The 27845-nt window shown below is 54.9% G+C and overlaps 9 protein-coding genes across 9 annotated transcripts; 2 read left to right on the plus strand and 7 right to left on the minus strand.

The window, feature by feature from the left end:
* Positions 1-668: 668 nt before the first annotated feature.
* Positions 669-1247, minus strand: C8A04DRAFT_25151 (uncharacterized protein; the record flags this gene model as incomplete). The annotated part of the gene is made up of 2 exons (XM_062779453.1): positions 669-934; positions 1016-1247. The coding sequence occupies 2 exons, from the start codon at positions 1245-1247 to the stop codon at positions 669-671; spliced, it is 498 nt and encodes a 165-aa protein (XP_062640328.1).
* Positions 1248-2273: 1026 nt separating this feature from the next.
* Positions 2274-5232, minus strand: C8A04DRAFT_25152 (uncharacterized protein; the record flags this gene model as incomplete). The annotated part of the gene is made up of 2 exons (XM_062779454.1): positions 2274-2417; positions 2515-5232. The coding sequence occupies 2 exons, from the start codon at positions 5230-5232 to the stop codon at positions 2274-2276; spliced, it is 2862 nt and encodes a 953-aa protein (XP_062640329.1).
* A 1358-nt stretch (positions 5233-6590) lies between these two features.
* Positions 6591-7523, minus strand: C8A04DRAFT_25153 (uncharacterized protein; the record flags this gene model as incomplete). Its single annotated transcript, XM_062779455.1, has 3 exons — positions 6591-6705; positions 6767-6865; positions 6931-7523. 3 exons carry the CDS (start codon positions 7521-7523, stop codon positions 6591-6593), a joined length of 807 nt encoding a protein of 268 aa, XP_062640330.1.
* Positions 7524-10467: 2944 nt separating this feature from the next.
* On the minus strand, positions 10468-12037 carry C8A04DRAFT_34516 (uncharacterized protein; the record flags this gene model as incomplete). The annotated part of the gene is made up of 3 exons (XM_062782848.1): positions 10468-11145; positions 11325-11406; positions 11610-12037. The coding sequence occupies 3 exons, from the start codon at positions 12035-12037 to the stop codon at positions 10468-10470; spliced, it is 1188 nt and encodes a 395-aa protein (XP_062640331.1).
* A 1515-nt stretch (positions 12038-13552) lies between these two features.
* Positions 13553-16632, minus strand: C8A04DRAFT_34517 (uncharacterized protein; the record flags this gene model as incomplete). Its single annotated transcript, XM_062782849.1, has 6 exons — positions 13553-14348; positions 14486-15066; positions 15175-15200; positions 15344-15384; positions 16014-16109; positions 16586-16632. 6 exons carry the CDS (start codon positions 16630-16632, stop codon positions 13553-13555), a joined length of 1587 nt encoding a protein of 528 aa, XP_062640332.1.
* Positions 16633-19488: 2856 nt separating this feature from the next.
* On the minus strand, positions 19489-20426 carry C8A04DRAFT_25156 (uncharacterized protein; the record flags this gene model as incomplete). Its single annotated transcript, XM_062779456.1, has 2 exons — positions 19489-20141; positions 20225-20426. 2 exons carry the CDS (start codon positions 20424-20426, stop codon positions 19489-19491), a joined length of 855 nt encoding a protein of 284 aa, XP_062640333.1.
* Positions 20427-22066: 1640 nt separating this feature from the next.
* C8A04DRAFT_25157 (uncharacterized protein) lies at positions 22067-22713 on the plus strand (the record flags this gene model as incomplete). The annotated part of the gene is made up of 2 exons (XM_062779457.1): positions 22067-22162; positions 22252-22713. The coding sequence occupies 2 exons, from the start codon at positions 22067-22069 to the stop codon at positions 22711-22713; spliced, it is 558 nt and encodes a 185-aa protein (XP_062640334.1).
* Positions 22714-23075: 362 nt separating this feature from the next.
* On the plus strand, positions 23076-23600 carry C8A04DRAFT_25158 (uncharacterized protein; the record flags this gene model as incomplete). Its single annotated transcript, XM_062779458.1, has 3 exons — positions 23076-23123; positions 23205-23332; positions 23462-23600. The coding sequence occupies 3 exons, from the start codon at positions 23076-23078 to the stop codon at positions 23598-23600; spliced, it is 315 nt and encodes a 104-aa protein (XP_062640335.1).
* A 951-nt stretch (positions 23601-24551) lies between these two features.
* On the minus strand, positions 24552-26648 carry C8A04DRAFT_34518 (uncharacterized protein; the record flags this gene model as incomplete). Its single annotated transcript, XM_062782850.1, has 5 exons — positions 24552-24669; positions 24744-25145; positions 25219-25959; positions 26018-26070; positions 26136-26648. 5 exons carry the CDS (start codon positions 26646-26648, stop codon positions 24552-24554), a joined length of 1827 nt encoding a protein of 608 aa, XP_062640336.1.
* Between the last annotated feature and the right edge of the window lie 1197 nt (positions 26649-27845).

Below are 27845 nucleotides of genomic sequence, written 5' to 3' on the forward strand. Positions count from 1 at the left end.
CATCTTGAAATTTCTACGCCTGAGTCTAAAAGGGTGATTTCAAAAAGTGATGGGACCGTCCGGCATGACTGGAGGTTTGGCCGGGTGAGTCGGTGGAGTCGCATCTGCTCGGTCACCCCGCACAGCTGTTCCTCCCGCTATCAATTTGCGTCATTCCGCGCTATCTTTAGGCGGTACTTCGTCGTTTGCAGCAACACTTGAACCATTTCATCAACGCAGTGGGCCTCAAAGATAGCCTCAACTGAGCATTGGCTACCGGTGTTGAGCTTCAAACGTAACCCTGGGGTAGACGGCCTCGATCGCCCGATTACGTTCGAATCCCCTAGCCGTCGACGAATAAAACGAAGCATGGCAAACGATGACAAGCACCTATGCGAAGCCGGAGCAAATGATAGACTAAGGATGAGAAAGGTGGGGAGACATTGACCACATGACTGTCTTGCAAACGAACACCTGAACAACAACACAGGCTAACGAGGTGAATTTAGCCAGTAACCTTCCATTCCAGTACATGATATCCTTCGGCAGCACTAGACATACATATCTAGGCTTACCAGAGCTCTTTGATTTCCCCAGAAGACATCGGATAGTCCAACCCTCTCCCCCGGCGCCGCCTGTTAAAGGACATAACGATATTGTACAGGTTTGTATGTACCTCGACTTTACCTCTAAAAATACACTGTATACGCCAACATCCGCCACGGTGCATCCGCCCCATCCCGCGTCAGCCGCGCATGTCCGGCCCAGTCCACCACGATGTACGCCGAACTGTTCCTCGGGGTGTATGCGACGGTGCCGAACAGCATGAATTCGGGGTCGTCAATCGACGCCGGGGCCGTTGGAGTGGCGGGAAAGTGCGCTGGGAATACCTTGGCTACCCGGTGCTTGCGCGTCGCGACGTTGACCCACATGTTCTCTCTAAGTCGATGGATTTCTATGTCGAGATAAAACCGCAAGAGTCAGTTCACGGAACGGGCCGTGGTATCAAGCAGAGGGAGGAACTCAGCGAACTAACCCTCGGTACCCTCGGCCACATTGCTCCCTATTTTGACAAGTGCGTCCTCGGTAAAGAAGTCGGCCCATTCCCCGTTCCGGTCCGGGTCGTCTGAGACATGGTAAAACCTCGAGATGAACGCCCTGATGGATGGGTCTACCGTAATGTCGGTGGGATATAGAACTTCATGTTCCGGCAACCCGTTGAGGGGAGGGGCTCCATCCATTAGGGGAGGGGCTCCATCCCCGTTCATGTTTGTTTGTTTCGTGAAAAGTGCTGAGTGTTCGAGGTGGTGTGCTGTTGATTGGACCAGAATGTCACGCCTGAAAGAAAACAAGCTTGAGGATGATGAACCCAAAACTCCCGTCCGAGGAAGAAGCCCCGGTTCTTCACCGTCACGACCGTGCTTGCCGAGTGTGCATACCCGCTCCCGCATAGCCCCTTCCGACGGTGTCCTGCAGTGTCCATTTGCTGTTTCCATTCTATTGGTTGGTAAATGGTATCGTGACACCGGATTGGACATTGATTACGTGGACCTTGCAAGTTGTTTGAATTAACGACAACACTTCCCGGAAACGACCATCGTCACCTAGAGTGCTCGCGGTTAGAGAAGGTTGATGGTGAGAGGTTAGCTGTGGTATTACACCCCAGGTGTGCATTATGCCCTAGTTAATGAATGCAAACGGCATAACGTGGCCGGGGAATTCACACAAACGGACAAAATAAGTCAATGATTCCATTTCTGTACATAGTACTTACACAAGGTATCAAGTACACACACAGCCCCACAGGCCAAGTCGGACACAACACAAGACAACACCACAACATACAACGCCGACAATTACACTACAACAAAGAGGCCACCCACGCAACCCATCATCATGAGCTGAAGCAATACGTCAACTCGTGCCCTCCACGACGTTTTTCTCCCCCATAAACATCCCAGAAGCCAACGCATGACATCTGATGAGGCCCACTCCCGTACATGCATACATGCCCGTTTGCCGGCACCTCGCATTACTGCGAACTCGGGAGCAAGCAACAAACGGAACAAACGCAATCAAATCTCCGTAAGCAGCCCTCGAAAGGGCCGTAACTAAAAAGACAAGAAGGGGAGGCAGAAAAAAAGAAAACAGGTTGAAACGCCAAGCAGAAATCAGAAAATTAGAGATGAACCCTGGATACTTAATAAAAACCCTGGGACCCGAAGCTGGAAAAGCGCCAGCCATCTCAATGTGCGGTGTCCGTTTGTTCGAGACCTCCGTTAAAGAGTGTCGAGTCAAGCCCTGACCCCCCTCGCGCTAACTTCCCCCTTCTCGCCGATATTCAACGCCTTCCGGCAGTCAGGGCAGTACCACTTGGTGGTGCGCGCGGGAATATCTGAGAGCCCGACACACTCGAGGTGGAACCACTCCAGCTTGCACTGTTCATTCCAAAGTAAAGTTTGTCAGTGCCTAGGACCAAGGGGAAGCAGAAGGAGAAGTAAGAGGTGGGGAAGTGAGAGATCGGGCAAGACTCACATCCACATTATCACACTGAATCATCGTCCCAAAACTCACCCGATTACACAAACAATACCTCTCCTCCTGCGGATCAATCACATTCCCCTCATCATCCACCTCCACCACATCTTGCCCATCACTACCCCCAGCACCACCACCTCCACTCCCACTCCCATCGTTCCCAGAACCAGCAGCATTAGCCGCCCGAGCCGCAGCCGCCGAAGCCGAAGCCGCAGCAGCCGACCCCTTACTCCTACTCTTGCGCCTGGGCGCCGCCTTACGAGCCCCCACCGCGCTGTTCCCGCCGCTGTTAGTCCGGCTGATAACACCCGGTGCAGGCCGCTTGGCACGACGTCCCCCTTGAGGACGTCCCGCTGCTGCAAGCGCCCCTGCTCCCGCTGTTCCTTGGGTTGCTGCTCCTCCTGCTGCTAGGTTGGTTGCGGCTGGACCGGTGGGACTCCCCGCCGTAGCTGCTGTAGCTGCCATAGCAGTCAAAGCGGATGTTACCATGCTCGAGATTGCTGACGATGATGAGAGTTGTTGGTGGTTGGGGGATGGGCCGGTGGTGGTGTTATTGGGGGTGGTTAGGGTGTTTGCTGCCGCCGCCGTTGTGGACTCCGGGGGTGCAGGCGTGTTCCGGGCGGTACTAGTGCGCCGGGGGCGGTCTGCGGCTAGGGAAGGCTGCGGTTCTTGACTTGCGGCCTTGCCACGGGAGCCGGGACGGCGGTTTGTGGGGGGTTGTGGTGCTGCAGTAGTAGTAGCAGCAGTCGAGGCCGTGGTTGTGGCCGCGGTTGTGGCCGTAGTAGGCGCTGATGTAGATGTATCTGCTGCAGCGGCTTCGGCGCCAGCCGGTGTGATAGCGGTAGTCGGGCTTGTTGACCGAGACGAGACGGCCGTGGCCTGGGTCGCGCGGGCCTCCTCTTGGGCGCGCGCAGCTTGGGTCTTGCGGGTTTCTCGGGTAGGTGGGAGAATAGGGGTGATGGATTTCCGGGGAGAGATCACGGGTGGAGGAATCGGGGTCTCAGCCGGGGGTAGCTTCACAGGAGCTGGGGCCGAAGCCGAGGTCGAGGCCGAGACCGATGCACCGGATGGTCCCGCGTAGCTGCTATCGGGCGAGGTGGCCGACGTGACAGACTTGGCCGTGATGGACTGGTCCTGGCCGTGGATGGGCAAGGGGATAGGCGTCGTAGAATGCAGCAAGCCGGCCGTGGAGATCCGTTGGGCAGTAGGTTGCGATGGGGTCTCGTGGGTGGTTAGTTGCGAACCGCCCGGCGTGAGAATCGGAGGAGGAACTGGAGTCTCCGTCTTGGTACGCTTCAGCTGTGGCCGCTGGGGCTGGCTCTCGGGTGTCTCCATCTTTTCCGAATCTACTTCGGTGGCCGAATCCCTCTTCCGCTTCTTCTGCGCCTTCGCTTTAGCCTTGGCCTGGTCCTGAGCACTCGCCTGGCTGGGGTCTAGCATCAAGGTCCGCGCGATGGCGTCAAATCTCCTAGCCGATTCCTCGGCCTCTTCGGCGGCCATCTTAGCTAGCAATTCCCTCTTGAGTTTCTTAGCCTCGTTCAACTTCATACCACGGTTGCTCAGGTTCTTGTCGTCCGACGCCAAGGCCTCTAAAGTCAAAGCTCCCGCGGGCATCCGTGTCTGGCCCGTATCGGGATCGACGTCAGGCTCAGGCATCTTGCCGTCGAAAGCACGCCCTTCCTCCTCGGCCTTCTTCTTCGCCGCGCGGAAAGCATCCACGCCTCGGCCGAGGTTGTTCAGCTCGCGCGCCACCATAGTATCGCTCGGGGTCCACGCCGCGTTCTTCTTCATCCGCTTCCTGAGCCTGGCTAACTCATAGGGCGTCAGCTGACCCCACGGCGCGTCGGAGCTACCGATGACGGCGTTCGCAGGCGGGGGTGCCAGTTGCGCCATCGCAGCGCTCGTAGACAAGAACGGCGTGCCTGGCGCGTGGGATGCTCCATGTGCTGCCCGAGGCCCGCGTCCGGGCTTCGGCACCTTCGAGGTCCCCTTCGCTGCTTTCAGGCGCGGTTGGGGCGCTGGCGTGAGACCCTCGTCGTCGTCATCTTCCTCGTCGGAGCTGCTCCCGGACCCTGTGCTATACGCGTCGAAGTTCAGGTCGTACGGTGCTAGCACCTCTCCGGGCACTGTAATCCGCGGAACACGTGGCCGGCGCACTTTTTGCGCTTCCCCCCGCTGTGCCACCTTGGGTGCTCGTGATAGCTGCAGCGACTTGGCCGCCGTGACCGGACTCTTTTGCTCCTCGGCGGTTGGGTAGTTTTCTTGCATCGTCGTGAGCTTCTCGAGAATAGTCTTGGCGCGCGCATAATGGCGGAGGACATTCTCGGTCATGCGCCTAGCCTCGGCAAGTGAGAAGACGCGCGAGTGCAGCGCATGGTGGAGGTCGTCTGCGATCTCGGCGCGGAGCGCAACTGGGCGCGTCTTGTCGGTCGAAGGGATGGTGGGTAACCGGCCCCAGAGTGTGGTGAGTTGATGGACATTGGAGGAGCTGTCCGCGTAGGTCTCGCCTAGGTTGCCGATGAGGGTGAGGGAGCGCGTGATGTCGGCGGGCAGGTATTCGGTAAAGTCGAGGAAGTCGGACACGGTGGCCTGGGCATCGGGATCGGCGCGCAAGTTGAGATGGCTAAGTCGGTTGTTGACCGGGCCGTCCGGCTCCATGGCCCGTTCGATCGACGGCGCAGGCTGCCGGGGCGACAGGGCCTCGTCGTCGTCCATGTCGCAAGCACGGAATTTTGACCGTGGCTGTGCTGATTGCGCGACACGAATATTCCCGATCTGAGCCGTAGAATAATCTTGTTGTTTTTACCAATCAATCAGGCACATATTATTCTTTGTCGCAAAGTCACTTCCATCGATGCGACTCGGTTGGGTTGTGTGATTTCGGCGTCGCTTTTGTTGGTCGTTTCGGGCGTGTTGTTGGCGATGAATGCGCTGTGGTTGAGGTGGAACGCGGTTTCGCAGCTCCAGATCGCGCCAAGCATTGCCACTGGCAGGCAGGTGGGGCCTCGAGAACCCCCCACCCCCAAAGGGCCCCACCACGTTTTTAACAGGGGGCTGAGTAGCAGCGGCTCGGCAGATTGGCTATGCCATTTTTGGAACACTGCATGGTCCCCAAAGCTTCAAAGCGGACATCGATCTCAAACGATGCCACTCTGGCGCCGACGACCAAGCAAGGAAAAGCGCCATTTTTTCAGCAGCTCTCGAGTTCTGCCAAGTCTCAAGAGACCCTGTGATTCTTCTTTCCTTTTTCAGACCATTTCCCGCGGCCGAAGGAATGTCAGGTCCAGCGGGCACTGGAAATCTGTTGTGTAACCATGCCATGCTGATCTTCGGATAATATCCTCCCGATTGACGTCTTACTCTAAAGTTCATCCGATTTTCAGTAAGATGCCTGCGACTGCGCATCAACAACATCATCGGCCTGACTCGGAGTGGGGCGCGGTAGGCAGCACACTCGATTCAGTCGTTCGAGAGAGAAACTGGCCGTAGCTGAGGAACATGCCAGAAAAGTCTTTAGCAAAGCTTCAGTTGCAAATGGAAGGCTGGTGGGAATTCCAGACACGACACATCAAGGCGATAGGCACGAAGCAGGTGGCACGGAAATCAAACTTGTCATGATCTAGTCAAAGTAAGAGAAATGTAGTGGAAATCAAATTTCTCGTTGTTGTCGAGTAAGAGTAGGGACAGTGTACCCTCTGAATATGTAACCCTAACCTGTAAACCGCCTGTATACCCAACAAGCCCAAGTATAACCGCAATGGTGTCTGGTTACCAAAGAAAGAAGGAAGAACGAAGAAGAGAATCTAGAGTATAAACGAAACAAGAAACCCAAGATGCCCAAACCGATCCATACAGAGCCAAAGTCCTCCGATGTACAACTCCAGTATCCCAAGCCAGACCCTTCTAAGCCGTGTCATGATGATCGTAACAAGCCAACTTGAGGCAAACTTAACAGAAAGTGAACAAAGTCAAAAAAAGAAAAAAAAGAGGAGAATAGAAGACAAAGGGATGAGAAAGGGACAGAAGCTAAAAGAAAAGCGAAGAATGAGAAACAAATCCAACAGCTCCAACACTCAGTATCGCTGGATCAACTTGGCGCCGTGCACCTTCTCGCCCAATTCCGCCTCATACCAGGACTGATCGCCCACAGTCGTGAGAGAGGAGTATGCCGTCAGAGTCCGACACTTCCTGTTGCCATATATGTTAGCAATGTCCCCAACAAGTGAAAACATAGGGGGAAACAACTTACAGATACCCATTGATAGTCAACGCGCCCCAAACCTCCAAATCCCCATGAACCTCCAGCGTCCCGCGAATCTTCAACTTCCCAAAGATCTTGACCTTGTCCCTATTCACAAAGCAAGTTAGTTACCACTCACCACAACAGATACGAATCCCGGGGAAGAAATTTACATGCAAACCACCCTCCCCCTAACCTTCACATTCCCCATACTCTTCACCTTCCCCCCCACACTGACATCCCCTTCCATCTCCAAATTATTATACGACTCCAACCGATCCCGCACCCACACGCTCCCTTCCATCGCCACAGACCCCATCGACTTGACCGACCCGTCTACTTCCAACGGCCCGCGGATGGCGAGTGAGTCGTCGGATTTGATCGACTTGGTGACTGTTGCGCCGGCGGAAGCAGCGGCGGCGGTGGTTGAAGACGAGGTTGCTGCTGCTGTGGTGGAGGAGGTGGTGGTGGTAGCGGCAGTGGTGGTTGGGTAGGAACCGAGGACCATGGGTTGGTCAAAGGTCATGATGTGTTCGTATTCGTACATGGTGGTTGCTGGGGATGGTGCGGCGGTTGTGTTAGAGGTGTTTGGGGAAGAGGCAGCTCCTGTTGTGTCGGCCAGCGTGGCTGCGGGTGTGTATGTGCTTGTGGTGGGTGAGGTTGCTGTTGATGTTGATGTTGTTGTTGTGTCCTGTGGCGGTGGTGCCAGTGGTGATGAGCCAGAAGCAGGAGCAGGAGAAGGGAGAGGTTGTTTGCCCTTTTTCATGTTTTCTCCGTGATGGTCGTCAGTGAGGGCTCCAATGATGGCCGCTCATATGGTGTGTGTGTGTGGGTGGGTAAGTGCCTTGTCGCCTCGTACAAGCTAGTGGTGATGGTATTCCCATCTACTGTGGCTGTAATGCTGTAGGGCTGTAAGGCTGTAGGGTTGTTGAGTCAAATCACCTGATAGCTAGCTAGGCATGGAGATTCCGGAGTCGAGTCAGAGTGCCAGCTGATGAGGCTTGGCCAATATGTAGTATTGGACACAGGTCCACGGAGCTTAACCCCAAGCTCGGGAACAAACGGGGAGAAAGGGGAGTGTGATATTCGGAAAGATATAGAGAAAATTGGTAACAGTTCTTTTTTTCCCGGCCCGACCTGCCTTGCCAGCCCTCAGGTAACGTGGAGCGGCGGTCCACACGGGGTGTAAGCCAGGCGTGTCTCTTGAGCGTCCCCAGATTCAGAACAAGACAACAATATGGCAACCTGACCCATTACGTCGTGCGTGACCGAGTCATCCAGTTAACCCGGGGCTCATCCCGCGGACGTGTCTGCCTGTAAGTTACTGGCCGGGCTGAGAAAGGAAAAAAAGGCAAAAAAAGGAAACCAGAGTGCTGTCTGTGCCGGGGATCAACCCGAGATGCCATCGCGGATATGGGACGGGGAATGAGTCCTGTCTCTTCGTTCACCAGATCAGACTAGGGCCATTAGCCAGCCCAGGGTACCCCCCCCTTCTCTTTCTTCTCCCTTCCGCTCCACCCCCCACCATCACCACCACCATTATCCCGGTGTCAAAGTTAAAGACTAGGTACATTGAGTAACGGTCGGGCGTACTATCACGCGCCCCTCCACCCCCCAGCCGTCCCGAGAAATAAGTCACATCGGCGGTGCCCAGAAAAACGCCGCCCCGATCTCCGCGGGTCTCCACATCAAAATGGTAAAATTGGGGGAGCTCGGGGCAAGGAAGAGACAGACAGAAAGAGAGAGAGACAAGAGGAATACACCCCGGTCCCCTGTTGAGCGGTCCATCAGCCATGCCTCTTTCTGCCTGCCCTGCCTACCAGCGGCCGAGGAAATCCCCAAACACCCAAACTTGAAAGCGCGCTAAATCGGGTAGACCAGCCCGGGCACGCGGCTCTTCGGCAGAGCTCAGAATGGTGGGACCGTGGCACCGTTGGTGTGGGAAAAAAGGGTAATTTGGAGTCGGGTTCTGTGGTATGATTGGACATTGGGACGAGCAAGGGGGGTGAGGCGCAGCGGGAAAGCTCGATTGGTAATGGGACGAAATACCACAAATAGAGACCGCGGGTGTTTGTGGTGCGGAGAATACACTACACAGTACACTACACTCCTGTAAGGAAGCCGGGTTGAAGAAGTTGGTGGTGTGGATTCGGCTGGCTTCGTCTCGTTAGGAATAGAGTTAGCCGCAGCCGTTGATAGTTTGGTAGCTTGGCTTCTCTTGCAAGCGAAATCCGCCTCACGCGCCGCGCTTGGGCTTCGGCCCTTACACGTTACACTGTTATTAGTCTTGGCTAGTTTTCCCGTTTGGGATCTCTCTTAGTCGAATGCAGATAGACCTCAACTCCGTTTGCTTATTGGCTTTGGCTAGAGGAAAGAAAATAGATAGTACACAGTAACTGCCTCCCGAGTCTGTCACGAGTCCGATCTTTGCCTAACAATGATTGCCATGAGAAAAGGCGCAGCAAGCGGCTGAAGAAATCGAGATGCTTCAATTGAGAAAGCAAAAAGGTGCTACTTTGCGCCGCAACATGGTTCTTTTGGCCGCTCGACTCATTCTTTTGTCCTTCTTTCCCTTTTCGTGTGACAAGTCGCTGCATCGGAAAGAGAAACCGGTTCCAAACCCCACCACAACTCTAATCAATCCGTTCTAAGTTTTGCGGGAAAGCCTTACCAAGGCGGATCCGGCTTCAGCTGGGTCTTGGCAGGGCCCAGCGATTTGTGCAGGCGTGCAGGGGCCATGGGAGTGGGTCCCACTTTTACACCGGGACAGCGGGGCCCCGTCAAGCCAGTTTCGTTGATGTTTTGGTTCCCACAGACGCGCGCGAATCCATTCCCAAAACGTCTTCAGTGCAGGCTGTTCCAGCTCCCTTGGGTCCCCAGAACGCACGACCCGGTACCCGATATGGAACACCGATGCAAAGAGCTGTCGGCTGCTAGTAGCGGCTGGCCGTTGCTGGCGACCGAACTCACAAGAAGAAACCGTTGTGGTCATGGGTGTCGTGACTGGGATCTCATGAGGCTTCAACGGCTTTTTTTTCTCTCCAATCTCTGACTCTGCCACTATCTGTTGCTGCCTTCCCCGCTCACCCTGTTCATGAGGTGTCCTGTTCGCTCACCGTTGCGCCTGTTCTGAAAACCGGAAGAACACATACGAACAATCAACCTCAAGAGTGGTTGTGCCTATCAAATTCCACACAAGACCACGCAAGCCGGTGAGCCAAAACACTGGTCATGGGTCTTCTCCCTTACCCGTAGCCTAGCCGGCACGTCATCCAAAACCCTCGATCGGCGCAGCTGCCTCTGGCCATGACCCCCGCCCCCATGCACATATCCCAGGAAATCACCCTCGTTCCCGAGTCGTTCCCGAGAGTCAACTTCACGGTCCCGCTCCCCCTTTCTGTCCCAAGCGTCGGACGTACCGTACCAATCTAGACCAAGCCACAAAAACAGAAACCCGAACGCCTGATACGCCTTCCCGCCATCCCTCCCCAGCTAGGCGGACCCGTAAAGGATGTCACAGACGGGAGATTGCCCTCAAGCCCTGGTACCGCGCGGGGAAGGGAACCACTTCCGTGCCGTCGGGTCCCAGGATAAGCAGGCAAGCTCGGCGTATAATCCCCCGACCCTGACGTCCAACCCCCCGGGCCAGCGTCACCGCCCACGATTCACCCCTCCTCCGAGGATCACTCATCACATCACATCGCAGCTCATCAGATGCTCCCGACATAGCGGAGTGACAGCCCCGTAACAAGCGCAGCCAGGACCCATACACCAGCATACACAACCGCGCCGTACAGCTCGACCCCGCGAACAGTAAGCACAGTGTCCAGGTACGTCCCCACGGCGGAGTACAGCATAGCTACAGCGGTACGGACGAGCGAGACCTTAGTGCGGCTAGTGTACCCCCAAAGATTCCACGCCACGGTCTGGCCCAGCGTCGCACTGACAGGGTCGAAGCCGGCATTCTTTTCGTCCTCGGCGGTCCGCGGCGTGGTTACAAGCGGCGTGAAGATGAACGTCCGGGCCGCAAGACCAAAGAGCACGCTGAGTGCCAGCGTAGTCGGGTTGTCGAGCCCGAGGAACGTGGCGTCCGCGGCGGGGCGAATGGTCGGGATACCGGAAAAGTAAAGCACTAGATAGTCCGGTAGGAGGTACCGGCCGGCCAGGAATAGTACCACGCTGTACACGAGCGATGACTGGAGCGCGGTGAGCACCTGGATGGTCTTGTCGGCCACAATGTCGCGGTTCGGCACGCCGGGCGCAGCAGAGTGGGCGCTGGACAACCGACGCAGGAGAACGAACGGCAGAAAGGCGGATACAACATCCACAGCGAGGTAAGCCCCGGCCGTCAGGGAGCGGATCCCGTAGAAGACGGAGATCAGAAAAGTCTAGCGGGAGGGAGTGGGGGGGGGGGGCAGCCAATGCATGTCAGTCACAACTGCGCCTTGCTATTCCATGTGGGGGGAGAGGGGATAAAGGAGCATAAACATCCCGATGCCGCTCATTCCTCGTGGCACAACAGAGAGGGAATAACGGGATGGCGATGCGGCAAGGGGGCTAAACTTACCGCGGGACCATGCGAGAGCACGGCGAGGGCTGCAAGATCGAAGCCGTCATAGTCACCGAGCCATCCAAGAGCGAGCCCGAATCTGCCAAGTATTACACGCGAGTTAGCATTGGTTTAGCTGAAGACGGGAAGCCAGCCTCTTCAGCCCTACCGGGCCAGAAAGAGGGCGCGGGGAAAAGATGAAACAAATTAAAGAAATAAATTAGAAAAAAAAATGAGAACATTTTCCCAAAGAAACTCCCATACAAAAAATAGTAAAAAAAGAGAGAAGAAAATAAAACTCACAGTTTCCACGCAGCCAACACCCCCAACTCAGTCTGCGAATTCGTCTCCCTCGCAATGCTGCCCACCTCATTGTCACTCACGTGATCAACAAACGAGCGGCCCAGCGACAAGAGCGCAAAGCTCAACACCACCACCAAAACAAACCGCACCGGTCCCGGTAGCCGGCCAGGCCCAGCAGCGGCAGCGGCAGCCTTAGCAGTAGCAGTAGCAACATCACCATCAGCGACGGCTCGCTTGATTGGTGATGATACCTTTGACTCGGCTCCGCCGGTGGATGCCGATGAGGAGGGAGGACGCGAGAGCTCGTCTTCTGCGCGTGGCGCTACGGCTGTGCCGCCGCCTGGTGCCGTGCTGCTGGTTGTGGCGGTTTTGCTTCGGGTTCTGCTGCTTGTCGCGGGCTCGGCCGCGGCCTCTCTTGTTCGGGGCATTGTGGAGGACGAGGTTGAGGTGTGGTGTGTGGTGCGTGTATGGTAGTGAGGGTCGTGTTGTCGCGTTGTTAAAAGATGATGCGCTAGCCAAGTAAAGAGCTAAACAACCCCCAAAAAGTGAGAGCGATGATGAGCTTGTTCAATCGGCGCGCGAAAACCTGAGCACCAAAAACGATGCACCAGTGTCAACAGTAAGATTCGAGTGATTATCGACGTGGATGTTAACAAGTCGCGATGCTGCCGTCAAGAGCCTCTAGATTTCTGATGGAAAACAACTCGATTACCCAACTTCACTGAGTGTTGATGTTCCTATTTTGTTTGGTTTGTTGACGAAATGCAGCGCACGCGATGCAACCTCCACGCTCGGGTGCCGAACCGCCCAAGCTCCCTGGGAGCTTTTGGTGCAAACCCCCAGGTTTATGTGGAGTCAGTGACGTCTTGGACAGCACCAACCCGCTGGAACCCCTCCCGCTTTGCACTGATCCCCGCTGCGGGTGCCCTGGGTGCCTGGCTCGAGCTGGCTGGTTCGGTTCGATGGTTCCCCTTGAGCTTCCTAGCAAGCTCCCCGTCGAAGTGGAAGCACCCAAGCAAAGTCCGTTTGCTCAGTTCTCTAACAAACACCAACAACATTCATATTCTTCCGTTTACTGCAGAATATTCTCCTCAACTTAGTTTCTTTTGTTGTCACCTTTCTACGTTACCAAGTATGGATGGCTTTAAGGTTTTCTGATGACCCCTGCCCGGTCAAGACTCGACGTTCTCGCAAAATTTTCACCACCCATCCCTACGGCAAGTTCTAAGTTCTGTGCATTTCAACCAAAGCAAGGCGCCTCGCATCATATTTCGACACGGACAGCCTTATTTACGGTAAAGTAGCCATCATTTCAGACTTGAATAACCTTAGACCACTTCATCAAACCATCCCTTGTCAAATGTTTCTCGTCATTTCTGGGAAAACTCGCTGTGCACTGCTTAACACCAATCGCACAATCCAATAACTCTAGGAACAAAACGCTAGTTGGGTGGAATACTTATCCCAACTTGTTATTGTTATCAAAGTCGATAGCGCTAAGTATCTCGTCTCATCAAATATCCATACTAAAACAACCATACCCATTCCGGCTCAGTCCAACCCCAGTCGCACTCGCTCAACGCTCGCACACGGCTCTCGCTTTAACCTCGTGGGACCTGGCGTGTTGTTCCCGAGTATCTCAAACACCGCAGTGTTTGGTACCACGGGAACTCGCGCTCCCCCACTCTTCGGTGCCAAGGGCCGTCGGCGGAGCGACCATCATTTACACGCTTTACAGTATAGGTATACAAAAGAAACCAAAACCGACCCGACCCGTAACCGTATCCATTGCATAAACAGCAGAGCGCCGATAAGCTCCGATATCCTTCCTCCGAAGAAGGCAAGGGGGAAAAGAAGGAACCGAAAATAAGTGACAAGGAATCGATAGGCGAAAAAAGGAAACACACGCGGAGAATTCCGGCTGGGACAAGACTCAAGGAACATCATTCCTCCATCCGTCCAAACACGCCATCGTCATCCTCGTCGCTCCGTGCCCGGGACCGCATGTCGTCCTCGTCGTCTTCGTCCATAACGCTGTCGTCGTTATCCTCCATCTTCGGGTCGACCCGCCGCATCTCGCCGCGCGTGAAGCTCTCAGGTGCCCTACTAGGGTAGCTGTTGATGAAGCTCGTCCCCGACAAGATCCCTTGGTCGAGGTACTGCGCTGGAAGCGGCGGTACCGGCGGTGCGTCCGCGGGCAAGTGGACGGTCCTAGCGCCGCCGTTGCTGTTGAAGCTGCAACTAAGAAGCTCCACGGCAGCGGCAAGCTCGCGGTCGTCTTGGCTTGTGGCGTTCCGGCCAGATGAAGTAGGCCGTTGGTCCTGGCTAAGTTGCCGGAAGTGTCCAAAGCCCGACACGCTTGGCACACTGCCTGCAGCTGAGCTGGCGTATGGTGCCGTCTGATATGACCGGGACAGGCCGTTTCCGCTGCTATACCTCTTACCCAGACTCCGATAGGACGCGTTCGCGGCGTGAAGGCCATCCAGCTGCGGTGGTGGTGTAGTATCGGCGGATCCGGCGTCCTGTTGGTCAGAATAGCCACTAGCGGCAGGCGATGCCGAGTCTCGGTCACTACTGAAGTCTCGGGCTGACTCTGGCGGCGTCGTGGTGGCAGGGGCGGCATCGGTGGGTGTGTTGTTCATCGCAACCAGGACCGAGGCGGCCTCCAGGAGTTGGACTTGCTGGTGCTTGGAAATCAAGAGCTTGGAAGTGTAGGACCATTCGGGAGTGTGCTCCCACCTGAACGGGCAAACAAGTCAACACAATTGCTTCACACGGCGCAGCTCAAGATCCGTGATCGGTGGTAGGGGGTTGCCGAATCCGCACTCGGGTACCACGGGGTGGGAGAGGGTAGGGAGAGGAAAGTGGGCACAAACAAATGCTTGCTCAAGCAGCTGCTATGCTTGTATCCCTTCCCGCACTTCTCGCAGCGAAGTTCCGGGCGGTTGCTCTTCCGGCCGCCTTCCTTGGCCAAGGGTTGACCATCACTCGCTCTTCTAACGCGTGCCTTTTGGAAAGCCGATTCGGCGTCGTCCCCGGACATGTCATTGAGTTCGTCGTCAATCGCGCTCTCCTGCCCAGCGTTGCTGGCTCCGTGTTCCGCCACGAACCTGTGCGTGGGGAGGCTAGCGGGTGGCGATGGGAGACTTCCCACGACGGCCGACCGCGAGAGACCATTCCTAGAAATTGTGTTGCGGCGGGAATTGACGGTGATCGGGAGCGGCATGGCCATGTCGCCCGATTCCTGGAGCGCTGCCGCCACCGCGGCCACGTTGGCCCCCGTGTTTGTCATACTCTTCCGGCGTGTGATGCGGTGGCTGCCATTGAGCGCGCTCCCGAGCAGCGAGTGTGAGTTATTTCGCGAGTGGGATTGACGGCCGAGCGTGAGGCCACCCGGTACGGAGGTGGAGGAAATCGACGAGCGGTGCGAGAGCGGCCGCGTGGTTTGTTGTATTTCCTGTGAGAAGCATCCGACGTGATCAGTTTCCGTCCGTCTTTGTTGTCCGTGCAACCGGCAGGCCGAACTCGCTCGTAGTCATCCGTGGGTGTAAGAGTCAGGACTCACTTTGGAAGACGCCATTGCGAAGGCCGCTGTAGAGTTCCAGCGTTGTGCTGTGTGATTGTTCCGTCCGCTTCTATCCAAAACGCGAGGGCTCTGAAAAATAATTCAAAAGTGCGGGAAAGGGTTGTGTGTTGGCGGGACTTTGGCGTGTGTGAAGTTGCTGGTGGGCCACGATTTGTCGGGAGATGTGTAGCGGTTGGGAACAGCTGGTAGCTGCAATGCAAGTCGAAAGCGCGGGGAGGAACAATAATAATTTCGGGGCTCGGGCTAGGGTATGGGTCCTTGTGACTGTGCCAACTGCCAACCACTCAAGCTCAGGACACCAAGTTCGAAAAAAAAGTTGGCCAGCAATTGGGACGCGCCAGTAGCAGAGGAAAATCCAAAGAAAGGACGAGTGGCTGTGCCTCCTGCCTAAGACGAGGAATCAAATCGAGAAAGGTCCAACAGCAGGCGGAATGAGCTGCAGGTCACGATGGATGGATGGGTTGCCTGTAAGCGGGAGGCGCGTGGCTAGGTTGGGACGAAACGAATCAGTCAGCCGAAGCCAAAAAAAAAAAAGTTGAGAAAGATCGAGAAGGCAAAAACTACTGGATCTGCGAATCCTCAGGCGCCAGCTCTTTGGAACAACAATCTGAAAGAAGCAGGCTTTGGGCGGGAGGTCTCGGCATAGCAGCAATGACGGGAATGGAAATATCAAGCGCCCAAGAGCGTGCATATCCATCCCGGGCGATTCCCAGCTTTCGCTGGTGGAATGCTGGCGCTCACAGGGGGGTACGTATTTGGCGATGCGCATTTGCCCCTGGCCATGTACCCCTGCTGCCTCCTCCCCTCAGAACCGGTACCTGGCCAAGGGCGAGCGGTGCGCCGAAGTGTCCAGATGGACACACTCCCAGCCGAATGCAGCATCGTGTGTCTGGGATGGCGTCTGACTGGACAATCTGTCCGAATGTCGCAGGTACACTCTTCGGCAGGACGCGCCCGGTTCAAGACGCTGGACGGGAATGGCGAACCGGACGTTCTGCCCTCAAATTACGGATACTCGAATACAAGGTAAAAGAGAATGGAGTGAACGAAGGGGAACGTCGACACCCCTCCTAACCCAGGCAAACTGCACAAGGCTCTCTCGGTCAAGGCCCACCCCTCATCCAGTAACCTCACCTCGGTGTAGCAATCCACCAACAGAGTTGCTTGGTACGAGGAAGGCAGTGCTGTTGTCACTAGACACGGAGACAGAGAAACTCGATTCCACAGTGGAAACAAGAAATATCAAATAATTGAAGGGATCGAAGCCGAAGATGCAAAAGCGGTCTTTCGGAAGCCAGATCTCAACAATTCTGATCAACGCCACGGCCGCGTACGGCTTCGTCAACCGCGAAGCAATGAGCTGCCTACAAAATTCGGCGAGTCTTAATACCGCTTTTGGCTGCCCAGACCGGACAAATGTGTCCAGGTCACGAGCATTCGGGTCCACCAATACTCCCAGCCTAGTCTCCACAAGTGACTCAACAATCATTTACCATTTCTAGCAAGAAAAGAGCAGAATGAAGAGAGGCGTAACGGAGAGAGTGTGTGTTTCCTCTCATCGTCCCGTCCACTAATTACTGCTCTAATTTCAATAGCCCTTTAACCAGCGGGCCAGTGTACGAGGTCAAACTCGTCTCGCTCCTCTGCCACTTGCGCAACCTCAACATGCCGTTATTACCCCGCCTGTTGTGTTCCCCATTCGGAGCCCCATTTCCATTCCACAATTGGGGTACCAATGGGTACCAAGGATGTTAATGGAGTTAGCCACTCGATGATGTGGGGAGAATCCCAGAATACATTTCGCGAATTGCCTGTTGCATGAATCTCGATGCCGCCAAGTTTCTCCGGCAGGTTCACAGGAATCCGTACTCCAGCCCTCAGGTCGCTCAGACTGCACTGGTAAGACAATATCAGAATGACCGGTCATATAATTACACGCTGAAGCAGCAGTCATCTGGGGCAAATCCAAATAGATACGTTCAAGCTCAATTTTGGTTTCCCAACAAGCAGCAACCGAACCCCTCATACCTTGTGTTCCGTGGCTCTCAACAACCGGAGTTCAAACTGGCTTCGGGAAGTCTGGGTCCTGCACTTGACCCCAGGACACACCCCATTCCGGATGCCAATCTGCCAATCATCGGAGAGCACGCAAACCCGAGCACCCATTCGCTTGCCCTCTCGACGGGCTGGACCTTCTCTGAAGGACCCCCGCTTCGAGCAGCTCCCGTCCCACGAGACGGATGTCAACCAATCGTCAAGATCACCGGATCGCTCGATGGGATGATGGTTCTGCATGCCGAGCATGCTTAACTCATCGGGTTCGGTGCCCATTTGGCACGGCTGTTCGGCCCCTCATTAAATCTGCACCGAACCAACCTGTTCTGCGACGCTGGCTATCGGGACCTGGGAGCAGAACACGAACGAGACCAATGAGCGGCAGATCCGGAAATCAACCGCCAGGTACAGATTACAACGATGAGGACCGCCTGATGAACGAGTTCGGCGATCTTTGATAACACTTGCTTCGGTCGTTCGATGCGGTTGTTCTTAGATAACAAATGCTGCAGTACCACGTGAACACACAAGCCGGCTCTTGGATGACACAAGACGGTTAACGTGAGCGATGAAGCCCCACAGCTCAGGGCTTGAAACCCATCGGGACACAGCCAGTTCCTTGAAACAGTTGCATTGATACCCCAACGATGCATTTCGGAAAGTCGAACCCGGGCGCGGTCCTGACGACTTGGAAACCCGGGAAAAGAAGAAGCGAAAAGGAAACAGAAAGAATTTCAGTAACTGATGCCACGTCGAGGTAGTGATTCGTCTCGCCCTCTTCAGCCTGGTTAACCACAGTCACTCAAATCAGACAGACACCAGGCCAAGGAAATGCATTCTTCCGGGACAGCCGACCTCCAAGAAAAAAAATTGCAACATAAAAGAAAAGGTTGCCTCATGACACGGTCCCATGGCCTCAGCCTCCTACGACACGGAATTATTGATGGAAGGCCCCAGAAGCAGATGACGTTGCCCGGAGGGTCCACCTGACGGCCCGGCGTCGCAATGTGCGCAGGCTGGCCAGGAAATCTGGGATCTAGGGCTGAAGACTACGTGGAGAAGACGAAAGGAGTAATTCCTAAAAAAAAAAAAAAAAGGGTTGAGGAAAGAACATCTCGAGTACACGTATACGTACTGGCAGGCTCATAGGCAAGGCGAGCGCCACCCCACAAATCAGATCTCAGCGCGGCGATCAAGCGTGCCAGGCCAACCTAAACCTACCATGTCATGGAAGCAACGGTCTCCGAAACTGCAGTTGTTGCTCCTCGGGCATTGGAGATGTTGAGGGTGATGTGTCCGTTAGCTGAGAGAAAGCCCGCAATTTCATCATCGCCCTTCTTCCTTGACACTATGGTATGTATGTGTCTTGCGCACCAGATCGATCCCGATCACCTAGCAGCAATGCCGCAGCCCAAATGATCTGCCTCCCCACTATGGGGTTAGTTACGAGCGGGATGGCTCGCGAAAGCGAGCTCCTCAGGATCTCGCCAAGACCCGTCTGCGTAGGCTTTGAGGTTGGTGTACGTTGTAGTTACTTATTCCACGGTGCAGTTCATGTGCGCATTATTTTAGCCAACGTTACAAGCACCTCGTCACCGGAGGGCTTGATCACAGCTTTTGAGAAGTCTTGCCGGCCACTCTGAACCCAAACAACCCCGGCACGCCCCAACTAATTACCCTTTTGGGAATTACATTCGAGTCTCGTCCTCCCACAGACGACCACCGTACTGACAGGAGACATGAGATCTCGCTCAGTTTTCGTTAGCCGAAACTGTCTTGAGACTATCAAGCGCTGAATCAGTACTGTGCCGTCTCAAACCAGCCAATCTCCTGTCTTGTATGTCCATTTAAAGTCCATTTGCTTCACTCTCCGCTTCTTAGTTGCTAACCTCTGCACAAAGTCTACCATGTTTGTTGCGGAAGATGCTAAATTTTGAACCGATAAGCGCAATGGCGCTATCGCTATACCGGTATCAAGTAGTCTCTCAATCGCCGGTAGTAATTTCCCGTGCGCCACTTTGCCTTTTGCAAGGTATAACGGATGAGATCCATCGATGAGGGGTTCCACAGGAAGAACATCACGCTGATGATTGTGAGTGGAATCGAGATGACAAAGTAAACCCACAGCGAAATCTTACTGGCCTCAAGCTCCCTCAAGTTCATCCCGAAGAATCCCGCGGTAAAGGTAAATGGAAGGTACACAAAGGTGACGAGTGTGAGTTTAGTGACCTGCTTTGCCTACTGGATGGCGCGCTGAGATTCCTCGAGCATGCTGTTGTTGCTGATAACCGTCATGCCCTGGGAACATTTCTCAACAAGGGACTGCGCTTGGAGATGGAGGTCTTGAAGCAGGCTGTGCACCTCGTACATGTCCATGGCATTGTGGGCCGTGACCGGACGGGAGGCGCTGTTGTGGAAAATTCTGCTCTCCCCGTTTGTGAGCAGCAGCATTTGTGAGAGGTCGGTCACTTGGTCCTGGAGGATATTCCGATAGTAGAGTAGATTGGCAAATGTCGGTTTCCCGAGCACAGAGAGTAATTCCGGAAGTCCGTAGGTTTGCTGCAGCCGATTTGTCTCAGCGATTATCTTGGTTTGTAAGAGGTTTAGGAGCTGCTTCCGCGAGAACGCGGATAGTCTGAAGACCTCGGATAGAATTGGGAAGCGGTCTGATTTGGCAGATGCCCAATCTAGGCGGTGTCCGTCGCGCTCGGGAAAGACGGCGAGGCTTTGGGCGTTTCCCTTAGTCTTCGGTATTACACGGGAATTTAGTGCACATTTTGGCCGGTATTGAATGATGGGGACGATCGTCGGTGCCACCGGTCCCACCTCTTCGAGCCACGGGAGCATCGTGCCCTTTGTGAGGTCCCCTCCTGCATCTGTGCAGGCGATGGCTGCAAGGGGTATTATCTCGTCAGCACATCTACTCGTCATGGTCATCTTATATGGAGGTATGTTGTGATCAAGGTATACCTACCCATCCATGTTTTGCCGATCTCAAATATTGAAATGGCCATTTCCTGTTTGATAACATGGTGTCTTCCATCTGGCGTATAAACATCCCGCACAATCGAGTCCTCTGGCTTCGGATTCATGACCCATTGCCAGTTATTTAGCTCCGCATGGTACCGCCGATACTCTAGGTTTGCCTTTGCACTGCTGGTCACCTGCTGATGCATGTTGAGGATAGTGAAGAATGTGAAACGAAATATCCTGCTCATTGCGAGAGGCGCGGAGCCGAAATAACAACCCTTTCCCGGGCCTGTGTCCTCGTAGGTGGCGAACCGGCGAAACAGCTCAGGGTCGAGGTTGCAAAAGGCACCGATGCTTGAGAGCCAACTTGGTGGAGGATGGCCCCGCAAGAACAAAACTTGAGGACGTGACGCCTCAATGTTGTTCCGCAGTGCTTCTATGCACGACTTGACATCCGAAAACCCTTCAGACTGCCCTTGGTTCTCTTGGCCGTCGGCCGTCGATGGTGCTTGCTGGCCCGGGCTAACAAGCCACGCGAAGCCGTCGGGCACATGGTTTTCGGACGACACACCTGTCTTCCATTTTAAATACCCTTCAAGGTGCTTATAGATATCTCCAGGGTATATAGTGCTTTCGCTGGTTTGTTGGGAATGGTCCGTGATAGCTTGGATGTATCCGTCGGCCGTCCCTGAGATAGTACCAAGGTAGGTCACTCGAAATCAGTGGTGTTGAACGCAGCACACTCAAAACCGGAGACTCACATTTCGGCGTGAATGGAATCCGCTCGGGCCCTGATATGGCAGGGGCAATACCGTGGTTGCTGCCTCTAGGTTGGGAAGGAGAAAGCTGCGGGCCGGGGAGGCCATCTTCTTTACAGGCAATCTGTGGCGGCCCCAAGTGACAGAGAGAAAAGTTTTGTATAGGATTCTTGAGCGTGAGTTGCAGGCAAGTAATAACAACGGCTGTATCTGAGCGAGCAGTGGTGCCGATATATAGGCTCGCTCGTGGGGAATGGGGTATTACCAGGCCTCGCGCGACGCAACCGAGAACGAGAAGCTAGCGCCGCCCTCCTTTTGAAGAGCCGCGGGGCAATTCCGGACCTGCGTTGAGGCTGGCCCAAAGGCGATTGGTGATTGGTTCATAGGGGGTATTTTGAGAGCCTCAAGGGTATCACTGCAGCACCTGTGAAGGTTTTGAACGTCATGGCCACCTGCAGTTGCGAGAGTAGGTACCTAGTAGAGCCTTGTGTCGAAACTCCGTTGCATGTACAAGTACACCTATTACAGGGATACAGCAGCGAGCGTGCGTAGCCTTTGTGCTGATCTGCTAGTGCAAAGTGTACATGTACCTATCATTGCTTCGCTGCGCAGCCACGATACCTATCGGCGAGATTCCCACATATTGGCGGCGGGAGGGCGGTGGGTTTTTTCGATGGCACCCTGCCTGTCCATTGTTGGGATTGTCGTTCGTTGGGATGCCTAGCCGCTCGCCTGTATACTAGTAAAACAGTGGTTTGAACCCCAGGTCCCTTGCAATAAACGAACACAGGAAACCTCGAACGTTAAGAAGCAACAACGGCGACGACGTGAAAATACTGCGTGGGAGCATATCGGGTGTAGTGTAATGGAATGACAAACCGGGAAGCGACATTCCCGATAAGCGTTGGGTGTAGCTGATAAGGTTAGTGATCTGTAACAACCGAGCGATGATCCAGAACGAAGAGATATTTCGTTTCAAGAAGGCCCCCAAAATGCATCAACATCTAAGGGGGATTCTTCTCCCTTCGTCGCACGGCTTGAATGGTTAGCGTCGCTCGTGCAAACGACTTGTCCACCCGCAGTCCGCAATGTCTTCCGAAGTCTTCCGCCGAGTCGGCCGTGGTGGGGCCGGCAATTTTTACAGCCAGCAAGACGTCCAAGAGGCCGACAGGGTCAGCAAAGAAGTAGGTAGCAAATTCCTTCTTTGAGATACCTCGATAAATCTCAATAAATTGGCGATCGTACTGCACTTCCAAGAGTAACACAGACCCAGGACATCGAAGCACAAACAGCCGACCCCCTCACCCTAACTCGAACCACAACGGCCGGAACCACATCCGGCCAGCCCGGGCCGGGGCCGAGCTACACGCGTGCCGGCCGCGGTGGAGCAGGAAACTTCACGTTCCCATCGCCGACGACTGATTCCAACGGCGGCGCGGCTTCAGATGCCGCAGCAGCAGCAGCAAAGCAACCCGAAGAGGCCGCCGCCGCGGCCGAGGCGGACCGGCTCCAAGTCACGGACGCTGTAGCGGCAAGCCTGGCGACGAGGGCAAAGACGGGGGGGCTGAGTGGGAGAGGCGGAGCGGGGAATTGGGCTACTGGTACTGATAGCATCGAAATCCGGGAAAGAGAAAAGGCAGAGCGGGTGAAGGCAGCGGAGTTGAGTAGGAAAGCGTTGGAGGATGTTGAGTTGGGGTTGGCTGTTCCTCAGAGGGTTTATACTAGGCGGAACTAAGAGGTTTTCTGAGCGCGTGTGTGTGATGGGCTCGAATCTCGAAGAATGAATAAAGATTCGCTTCACAACAGAATCGATGTTGAAATGAGGTGAAATTCATCCTCCAAGCACAAAACGCCAAGACACGGTAATTACCCCCACCACCACCACGTACCATTACAGTGTATCGTACACAATACACCCCGGTAAATCCCGCCTTCGCCCAGGCAAGAAAAAGTTCCATCGCAACCCACCAAAGCCCCGTCATCGCCGACATCATCACCACAACCACAAACCGAAACCACAACCACCGACCCCGCGCCAGTCGGGAGTACATCCAACCACCCCAACTCCCCCAACAATAACAACAACCCCCAAAAGCCATGTCCGCCCTCGCCATCGGCGCAGGCGTCGCAGTCGCCGCTTTCCTCGTACGCCCCCCCACCTCCGCCCACTCTCCCCGCCAATACTCAATCAACATAACTAACACATAATGACCCCCCGGATAACAGGGCAGAGCCGGCCTAGTAGCCTGGCGTCGCTCACGTGGCGGCGTAGGCGCCCTCGGCCAGGCGTTTTACAAAGGCGGGTTTGAGCCGCGCATGAACAAGCGGGAGGCGTCGTTGATTCTTTCTTTGAGGTTCGTCCCCCTCTTTACCCCCCTTCCCCCTCTTCCCCCCTATATTCCTCATTCCTATCGTCGAGGGTGGGAAGTAGGGCAGAGCGAGGAATTAGAAAGGGAAGCGGTTCGCTAATAGGGAAAAAATAGTGAAAGCAGCCTTACGAAAGACAAAGTCCGCAAAGCCCACCGCACACTGATGCTTCTCAACCACCCCGACCGCGGCGGCAGCCCGTACCTGGCGACCAAGGTCAATGAGGCGAAGGAGTTTTTGGAGAAGAACTCATGATTGGACTATGGCTGCATACCTACCACCTACCTGCCTACCTACCCGCGCTGCGCACCCCGGTGACGGCATCTCGGTTTTGGCTCGCGGGGTAGGGGGTAGGTGGGGATGGGGAGGTATACCTTTGGGGAAGGGGAAGGGGTAATTCGGGTGGAAACAGACGGATGGAGAGGAGATCTGAAAAAGAGATCGGGAAACTCGGTCGGACGATTGGGGTGGGTTTGCTGGGGTTGCTGAGCCAATATGACTCGAAGACATTACAAACCGAGCCTGGTCGCGACGACCATCACGATTCCGCTCAGCAAAGGCGCTCCGACAGCCAACTCACGATTATAACCAAACGGCGTACCCCGACCCCCTTTCTCCGGCTCCGTTCCGTGTACAACACTACAACACTACAACAAACAACAAAAAACAACCATCATCATAGCACTGGCGTTCTGGGGTGGAAATGGCTTGTCATTGGGACGGTACGGTGGAAGTCTGTCTGTAGGGGAACCCGGAGGCTGAGAAAGAGAGAAGGCATCGAATTGGGGACATGGTTGGATTGAGGGGGGTTATGCTATGTAGGGCTCGCTCATCAAGGCGGGTATGGCAATCGGCGTGGGGGGGATAAGAAGGCCGGAACACCCACACGTTATGTAACACCACAAGAACCGACCACGGTTATCACCGAAATCCAGCATTTCAGAAAAAAAGTGATTTCTGAAATCTACGCAGTGCGGAAAGATCTGGCACTCAGCTCCGGCGCGAGCTCGCTGAATGACTCTCCTCTAATATACACAAATATTGGCAGACACACCCCGAACCCAGATTTCGCTCGTTGTTTTGTCTTTCCCAAAAATACACCCCGATGACTCAAGGCTAGCAGCGCCCGCGTTCGCAAAATGCAGTTGCGGCATCGTCCTGCCAGCCGCCGTGTCGGATATCGGCATGTGTTTTGTCAGGCTGGCATTAGTTGTCGATGCCCTCGGCGCTCCAGCCAGCAGGCAAACCAGCCGGAACACCACCATCGGATTCATCGCCACTGGTCCAGCCCTCCTTCACCTTGAACTCGGAGTAGGGGATATAACTGCAAGTAATGTCAGTATTTCATCGATCACAACACAGATAGACTACGTCAGACAGAACACAGAGCCAACTCACCCATCAGCCCTCTCCTTCTTCCGCTCCGCTCGCACACCCATCTTCTTGACCGCAAGGCCAACCATAGCCTGCAGGGTGTACACGGCATCGTTGCCCGCGTTATGCAGGTTCTTGTGGGGGAGTTCGAGGTAGTCGAGTGCCGCCACCAGACTGGACGCGTCGTTCTTGCGCACCAAGGACTGGTACATCACACGGGTGTCGGCGACATCGATGACGTTGTCAGCATCGCCGGCATGGTACGATACGCACTGAAGGTACTTTAGGTCGGACGTCGCCTCGTGGAAGACGAGTACCACCGGGCGCGGCTGGGTGGTGCCGGTGTCCGGGTCGACCAACGTGGCCTCGTCGATGATGCTCTTGATGAGCTGGGAGATGTCATCGAGCTTGACGAACTCAGAGGTCCTATGCAAGCCCAGTTAGTGAGGGGGCTGAGGGGGAGGGGGGTATTATGGAGGGCGAGCAGCAGAAGACATACCCGAAATTGAAGCGGTCCGGACAGCCGTGAACATAGCGGGAGTTCAGGGCCCACGAGTTCTCCTCGACGCGGATGTGACGGGCCTCGACGAGCGGCAGCCAGTTCACGCCATTTTCACCAGGGGGAATGGGTCGGACAACGAGCGTGTCCAGAATGGCGATGCCAACCTCGGTGATCATGTTGTGGTCCTTCTCCCAGGCCTCGATATCGATGGCCACAAACAGAACGGAGCCCTCGGGCTCGTGAGCGACGTGCTTCAACAAGTCCACATCGATGGGCTCAACCTGGCCCTCCACTTCGCGGCTACGAAGACCAAGGTACCTCTGGACTCGCTTGATGGATCGGGCCCAGTCCCGGTGGGCCGTAAGGCGTTTCGCACGGTTCTTGTCGGCCTTCTTGGTCTTCTTTTCCTCGACACGGGTCTGCTTGAGGAGGAACCTAAACTCGTCGACGCCGAATTGGGTAGTAATTTTAGTCACGTCGTCGTCCGGGTGCGCCTCCGGAATGGCCTCGGATAGGGTGTTGAAGGTCTGGGCACTCTCCGAACGGCCTAAGAAGCGAGGAACAGGGCCGCCATCGGCGCCGAATTCCATCTCGAACCTCTCTGCATTCTTGCCGCCCGGGATGGTCAGCTGGGTGTCCAGCTTGGCGTTGACCACGTCCAGGAGATGATGGAACTGATGAGTCGGCGCGAAAATCACCGGCTTGAGCTTCATATCCGGGGGAGCGTGGATGTAGTAACTAGGTTTGTCTGTCAGTACTGTGGCGTTGGCCATGCGGTGGCATATTGCTGACTTACAGATCCCAGACCCTGTTTTCATGAAGGGCATCGAGCGTAAACAGCGGGGCGGCCTGAGAATAGTCAGTTCCCTAGTCCCTCAAACCACAACTTAACAACTCCAAACAACGACACGTACCCGAACACCGTTCGCCTTGCCCACAAATAAATCCGGGTAGTGAATGATGAGCTTCCAGGGCACAAAGCGTTCGCTTTCATCAGAGCGCTCGCCCAGTTCCAGTCCGGTGTCCTTCCAGATGTGGTTCTCCAGTTTGGCCACGGCCTTGGGAAAAGCCACCTCGCCAGCCGCATACTCGCGGGCCTTGTTGAGCTTGCCAGACAGGCCACTAGTATCGCCATCACCACCACCAGCAGCGGCAGCAGCCGCCCTTTTAGAAATGATCCTTTCGGTCCGCGTTAGTTTGTGTATGTTCAGCAACCCCGGCGCTTCGTCGTACTCGGAACCGTAATTGCCGTCGTCTTCTTCGTCGGCGTCGTCATAGAAGTCGTCTTTGCCTAGGTCATAATCAAGGTCGGAGGCGCCATCAAACTGCGGCAGAGTGCGCCACTTGGAAGGGTTGAAGTCGGTCCAGACATCGGCGTCTTGGCCGGTGATCTCCTGGAGACGGTCCAGAAACTCGTCGTCTGACATCTTGCCTTGTTGTTGGTGGTCGATTAAATGGTCTGCTTTTATTTGACTGGATCAAGCCGAGCATAAGGAACGAGCGGCCCAATATATGGCACCTTTGTTGTTGGGGTGGTAGTCGAGCAACCAGCCAACTCGGTCGACCAAATGAGGTTGGGTGAGGAAGAGGGGAAGAGGGAAAGAGGAAGTGGGAAGTGCAGGCGGGCGGAGAAGATAGCAGAGTGAAGGTTCGCTGTTGTGAGGGCACCGGATCAACTCAAAGTTCGAGGAACGGGTCCGGTCCGGCCTATGATCAGATGGGGAGCCTTGGAGCGGAGACTCAGACGATGTGATGTGTTGCTGGTGTGAGGGCACTGTGAGGACTCAATGTTATATGGGTTGTCAACACACTATGTGACACAAGGTTGAATGGAAAGTCTTAGAAACCCAAGGCTCTATTGTCACTCACAATGATAAGGCCAAGAATTCTCATTCACGTCTTAGTATTGTGAAGACGTTGGCTCTCAATTATCAATAGGTAGGCAAAGTTATGTGAGTTGGTTGCTCTTGCACAGGCTCAAGGACTAAGGCGCCTCCGAAGAGGGGTAAGGAAGGAGCAATCGAATAGTAGGGGCCCAACGATGGCTTCCCGTTAACCGGTCTTGCTATGGTTGGCTGATGTAATTCATGAAAAGAAATGTTTGTGGGGCCAAATACAGTTTCGAAGTAGGAAACAGTTGTTATTCCGGAGTGTTTGATTGCCAGACCGTTTGTGTGCAGTATTGCACGATATATGAAAGGGGATGTTTATTATCCCTAGCTTTAACTGGTGTAAGCTCAAGAGCAAACGTACCCAAGTGTGGATCCGGAGACTAACAGCGAAACTTCTAGCAGTAAGTTCCCTCCAAACGAGTCTGGGATTGGGCCGCGACAAAGGCACACATAATTTGGACACGACTACTACTAAGCTGGAAGCTGTGGACGTTGAGGAGTCAGTCGGTGTAAGCCCAGTTGTGTCCAGTTCAACCAATCCTGGCACTTGTGGAGAATGAAGATGGTAGGCCTCAAGACCCACGGTTCTCAGCCTTATTTTGCCAAGACGGCAGTCTACTTTTGGATGCCCGACCCTTTTCCTCCTTATAGCTCGCCGAAATGCTGACAACTGGATCAAAACTTTACCCAGCCTCCCACTACGTCAACAGCCCTCCAAATTAGACCACTCAT

Source organism: Dichotomopilus funicola (assembly GCF_033296635.1).
Source record: "Dichotomopilus funicola strain CBS 141.50 unplaced genomic scaffold C8A04scaffold_5, whole genome shotgun sequence".
In the NCBI taxonomy this organism is placed as follows: Eukaryota; Fungi; Ascomycota; class Sordariomycetes; order Sordariales; family Chaetomiaceae; genus Dichotomopilus; species Dichotomopilus funicola.